At 40.3% G+C, this 5,715-nt stretch overlaps 1 protein-coding gene across 2 annotated transcripts; it reads right to left on the bottom strand.

The window, feature by feature from the left end:
* Positions 1 to 696: 696 nt before the first annotated feature.
* On the bottom strand, positions 697 to 3,172 carry fuom (fucose mutarotase). Of its 2 annotated transcripts, XM_030771953.1 has the most exons (6): positions 3,079 to 3,172; positions 2,891 to 2,959; positions 2,668 to 2,738; positions 1,733 to 1,831; positions 1,300 to 1,373; positions 697 to 1,193 (listed from the first exon to the last, which is right to left on the bottom strand). In XM_030771953.1, the coding sequence occupies exons 1-6, from the start codon at positions 3,161 to 3,163 to the stop codon at positions 1,127 to 1,129; spliced, it is 465 nt and encodes a 154-aa protein (XP_030627813.1). In that variant the 5' UTR covers positions 3,164 to 3,172; the 3' UTR covers positions 697 to 1,126. The 2 variants fall into 2 exon arrangements, with proteins under 2 accessions (XP_030627813.1, XP_030627814.1); XM_030771954.1 differs by lacking the exon at positions 2,891 to 2,959 and having other exon boundaries at positions 3,079 to 3,171.
* Between the last annotated feature and the right edge of the window lie 2,543 nt (positions 3,173 to 5,715).

Genomic DNA, 5,715 nt, shown 5'->3' on the forward strand with positions numbered 1-5,715 from the left:
TGTTTGTTTGAGAAACTCCATCTCTAAGCTTGAATGTTTTTCTCCATTCCAGGTCAGAGGAATTCAACGGGAAGCAGCTTTTGGGAATGAAGGAGGTGGAGGCACCAGAGGACATGGCGTTGGCTGATGTCGACTTTGACCCCAGAATGCTGATATGGAAATCTCTGAAACAGTTTCAGAGGCAGAAATTTGCCCAGCCAGAGCAGGACAAAGACACACTCTTCCATCCCAATGAGGAACGACACTCTGAGGGCAGACCTGGGCCTGAAGACTACTTTCAGGTCAGAGGTCACGAGCGAGGCCCATACCAACACCCAGAGAAAGACATGGACGACGTCTACCATAACATTCCGGAACTCTCTGGCCCCATGGCCCAGGTTCTCCAGGCACCTGACGCAGCCAAAGGAACGGAGGGAGGAGGCAGGAACGTGGTTCACAGCAGTCCAGAGGAGGACATGGACATGCTTTACCACAGAGACATCAGAGAGCAGCTGATCCAACAGGTCCAGCAGGTGGAGGAGCTAACAGAGCAACGAAACAGAAAATACACAGAACCAGAGGAAGACAGGGATGCCCTGTACCACAAATAAACACTTCACACATAAAGAATGCAGACATGGAAAATGCTTTAATTTATGATGTTTAATTATACATGTCCTTATACAAAATATATGTAAGTGCCATTTTAAGAATGTTGAGATGAGCATGTATTAATAACAGTTTTCCCTACAGAAATTAAAAAAATAAAAAGCTCAAATGTGTACACTTGTTTTATTAACATCCAAAGACAACAAGACAATTAAACCACAATAACAGAACAGCAATACCAGGTTCAAAAATAGTTATAAGAATTTGGAATGTTATTGCAATTTAAATTCAAATCATGAAATTTAGTATTCAGTAGTTAACCAAAAACTCTGAACCAAGGTGTCAATTATGTCATTGGGTCAAAACACATTCAAAGGCAGTCATGATAAATTCAAGTTTTGCTCAGCAAGTTGTTTAAAAGCTCATAGACAATGATAATCATCCCCTCTGTCTGTACTCTGATTGGCTGAGATTTCCTGCACCTGCACGTACAAGTCATGCATTTGACATTGCAGTGTTCGTGTAGCGACCCGAACGGTCAACACAACTGTCCTGCAGGTATAACTCCTTTCTTAATGATGAGGTTGCCATAGAGAGCCGTCTCCCTGTCAGAAGGAGCAGTGAGATAAGCATTAAGGAGGTAGCACAGAGGCTACAGAATAACAACAGCAATTCTGTACTAGTCCATAAGAAATGAACAGGACGTCTCACCCTGTAGCCACCACAGCGAAAGCTCTCCTGGCTCGCTCATAGAAGGCAAACCTTTCAACTAACTCCAAATCGCCCTTCACACACAGGAAACAGAGTGTGTGTTAGAGCAGTGGGATGAACGGAGAAGACTTCTGGAGTGTGAGGGCATTATTACTGTATTCCTCACTGTTACACCACAGGCAATGACAATCATGAGGAAAATCAGATAAATGAACGGGATGAATTAGACTTGAATGAAGGTGCTTCATATCAAACCCCTTAGAGGTACAGCTCAGCTGCAGCCTGTTTTAAAACATTAAGTCCTCCCGTTATAAGGGTCGGGGAAGCTTAGGACAATAAGAAACTGAGTGAGAGGACAATGGACATTCTCAGCCAGAGATGACAGGAATATTTTGGTCTGTCTGAGGTGTGTGGTGGAGCTGTAGGGACGTACCTGTGACCCTGCATCAGTCAGGAGCTTACTGTAAGTATCCCAGACAGGGACTTTCAGACCTCTCTGTTTATCACTCTCAACAAGATCCATAACAGCTGCCTGCAAGGCCAAATCACAGTCAGACAATGTAACAATACCAGTGTAACAATACCAGTATAACAATACCAGTGTAACAATACCAGTGTAGCTCTATGTGGAGAAAGACACGCCTATCAATGTAACAATACCAGTGTAACAATACCAGTGTAGCTCTATGTGGAGAAAGACACGCCTATCAATGTAACAATACCAGTGTAACAATACCAGTGTAACAATACCAGTGTAGCTCTATGTGGAGAAAGACAGGCCCATCAGTGTAACAATACCAGTGTAGCTCTATGTGGAGAAAGACAGGCCCATCAGTGTAACAATACCAGTGTAGTTTTATATGAAGAAAGACAGGCCCATCAGTGTAACAATACCAGTGTAGTTTTATACGAAGAAAGACAGGCCCATCAGTGTAACAATACCAGTGTAGTTTTATATGAAGAAAGACAGGCCCATCAGTGTAACAATACCAGTGTAGTTTTATATGAAGAAAGACACACCCATCAGTGTAACAATACCAGTGTAGTTTTATATGAAGAGAGACAGGCCCATCAGTGTAACAATACCAGTGTAGTTTTATATGAAGAAAGACAGGCCCATCAGTGTAACAATACCAGTGTAGCTCTATGTGGAGAAAGACACGCCCATCAGTGTAACAATACCAGTGTAGTTTTATATGAAGAAAGGGAGGATGTATCAGAACCTTTTCATAGCTTATTAAAAGGATTATTCTTTCTATAATACTGTGTCAGTTTCTGTTTCTTTAGAACAGGAACTGAGGTCCTGAATGTAAGGTTCCATTAGCCCAAGTTCAGCTTAAGGCATCAGGGAGGTGGAATGTGGCCTACCGGGCGTTCAACATAAGAATCAAGAGGAAATAGCTTCAGTATTGCTTCCAAGAGCGCTGGTATCTGCATGCCTAAATAAATAAGTAAATAAATAAAGTTGTGTGAGTCATCGCAGCGAGACGCTGAAACAACTTGACTATACAACTTGACTTTATGACTAATCATCGTCTACGGAGGCACATAGACTAGACCATATTGAGCTTATGTACGTAAAAAAACCTACCATCGGCTCTAATCTCCATCGGACCACATTTGCAAACAGAGGACGCAGGAAAGTTTGCATCTGCGAGGACTACATGAAGCATTAATGAGAAGTGGACTTGGTTTAGAAACACAGATCTGAGATAAACTGTTCTTTCACAAATGTCTTTACACGTTTATCTCCTTCGCGAGGTTCTGTACGCCACTTACCCACTTCATCTCCGTGTCCCATTTTTGCCAAAGCAAACAGTAACTCTGGGGACAGTATAGAGGGTATCCCTTTCAACACCACCATTGTTTGGAAATCTCAGTTGCAACTGTGCTCAAGGAACTTCAGAAATCATATGATCTCGTTGTGGTGGTTGATTGGCCAATACGAATCTGGACGTGTTTGACACAGTTATATGTGCGCAGATTATGTTCACTCAAATATATTTTCTTGCAAAAATAAATAAATAAATAAACAAAGACCGATTAATTTATGAATAAGTCCATCACTGTTCTCTTGACATTAAGACTTCCAAGAACATGACGTTATTCCAGCCATGAAGTCTGGTATATTATATGAATCTAGCAGAGTCTGCGCAAATCTGCGCAACTCAAACGCAACCTGTAATCCAAAAACGTGTTCATATTGTACAAGACCACTTAAACCGTATGCAAGCATCTTGCAAAATAAGCCACGAGTTATATTAAAAATATTTCAGGACTCTTAGATCAGTTGGTCATCTAATGGTGTTTATTTATTTGTTTAATAAAAAAGGGCTTATGTGCGCATATCAACATTTTAAAATAGGCCTAATCATTTCTGTGCTCTTACGAGAGAAAAATCCATGGTTGCTGAAAATCAAATTATGCGCTTAGATTCGTTACAGAATTTGATTTGAATTAGCACTGGATCGTTGAAAATAGCGTGGTATAAATTTCTGTGGATCATTCTCGTGTTTTCTAGTCAGCTGTCTTCATTTACAGTGTAGTTATCTATTTTACAGTTTGTGTAAAATTCACTGTATTGTCTTACCCATTAGTTTGTAGTTTTTTGGCACCGTTTAAACTGAAGACCAGTATAAAAACAGTTTAACTTCAACACAAACAAACCACCATAACGTCGCAAAACAGATTGGCATTTAACCGTGGGCTATACATTAACTCAAATAATATCAGAGTGGGGAATGTTTGAAATTTTAATTCAGCAGTTCAGTGAGTTCGTTGAAATGTATTAAATTATTAATAAATCGTCATTATCGACGAATGTTCTGGAATTCATGAAATGAATTTTAAATTTAGGTAAAGTCCTGAACACGCGCCAGCTGTGCTTTAGGCAATATCAGGACTTTCCGACAAAACCGTGAGTTTTGAAATTTCAGTCTGTACTGCAACAACTGCAAGTGACACCGGGATACAGGTTCAATCCGAAATTGCAATTATTAGAATATATATTACAGGATTATCGTCGATTACAAAAAACAAACAAACAAACAACAAAAACCCCGTGTGATTCTCGTTCATTTTTAACGCATGTCTCGCATTCATTTGACTCGTGACACTTTACCCTGAGGATATTTCTAACACTCTGATTCAAGGGGGGAAATGATGTTTTCGCAGTACAAGCTTCACTGTGAGGAATAGGATATTATGAAAATATTTAGTGAATCAACTCCATTAATCTTCATCTCTTAGGTCTGGAACCAGAGAGACGTTAAAAGAGGGACGATAAATTTTGGAGGATCGAACTAATGGGCTATCGAATGGATTTTAATTTTATAAAAACACTGCGATGAGAAGAGAAAACAGAGGCCAAAGGAACTTAAAAGGTCTTACGCCTAAAGTAAAGAGCAGAACCCTGGACGTGCAGTTGCTGCTAATGAACCCGACTTTCTTGCTGGGATGAGACTGTAATTAAAGGAAATTTCTCTTTTCTCCACTCAAAAGAAGTGTGGAGGCTGCGCAGCTGCGATATGCGGAGCAGAGTGGAGAGAGGGAGAGACTGATGGGTAGGAGAAAAGACGTTTGGGGGAGCCAAGGCTGTCTGATCAGTTGAAAGGTCCTTTCTTTAACTGAGGAACCATGCTGCTCGCTCTTTGGTTCTGCTTTTTTAAATGAGTTTATCACGCTATGAGGGGCTGCCTCTGCCAAAATGTAACGTTTTACCCCCTTTGTCAGCGCCGAGCGCCTCAATTGGGTCTACATTTATTATTTTGACCTTTCGTTCGCAGGGGATAGACTTCAAAGTGCAACCTCTGTTTTGCTCTCTTTAAGGAAACCTTTGTGTGTTCTCTTCGGTGTGCCGAGAGGAGTTTTTCTCCTCTTTTAGAAGTTTTGTTCCAAGGGCTGAGAAGAAAATCAGCTCTGGGGGAATATTGAATGAAAATAAAAATCAATTAGGCTATGGACTTGTGAATATTTAGGGAGACGCCGTGTGAAGAAACACTGAGATCATAGACTGAGAAAGTGCACTCATGATACAAAATGGATATAAAAGACTCGGCCTATAATCAAATTTGCTATGGGTTTTCCCCTTTGAACAGAATGTAGCCCAGTTTTGTGCTTTAAGAGGTTTTGGCCATTGTCATCGGAATGGACCGGAATTGTTTTGGCGCAGAGAAGCTCATTTTTTGATTAATTTGGAATTAAATTATAAGCATTTTAATGAACTTAGTACACATGCTCTGTTTAACTGTTTAAGGATCTTTGGTATGTCATCATTTGCATTACTGGTGCGCAGAAAGTAGGTTATTTATTGTGTAGATGAGATACCCTATATTGTGTATGTGTTTTTCATCATATATATATATATATATATATATACACACACACACATATATCCGCTTCACACATAGCCTACGC

The sequence above is a fragment of the Chanos chanos genome, chromosome 4 (assembly GCF_902362185.1).
Source record: "Chanos chanos chromosome 4, fChaCha1.1, whole genome shotgun sequence".
In the NCBI taxonomy this organism is placed as follows: domain Eukaryota; kingdom Metazoa; phylum Chordata; class Actinopteri; order Gonorynchiformes; family Chanidae; genus Chanos; species Chanos chanos.

What these genes read in the sequence shown, in the direction of transcription:
- fuom (XM_030771953.1), bottom strand. Translation starts at nt 3,163, where the DNA reads ATGGTGGTGTTGAAAGGGATACCCTCTATACTGTCCCCAGAGTTACTG. An exon ending in GATGGAGATTAGAGCCGATG is followed by an intron (nt 2,739 to 2,890) that starts GTAGGTTTTTTT and finishes TTATTTATTTAG; the next exon opens with GCATGCAGATACCAGCGCTC. An exon ending in TTCGCTGTGGTGGCTACAGG is followed by an intron (nt 1,194 to 1,299) that starts GTGAGACGTCCT and finishes TCCTTCTGACAG; the next exon opens with GGAGACGGCTCTCTATGGCA.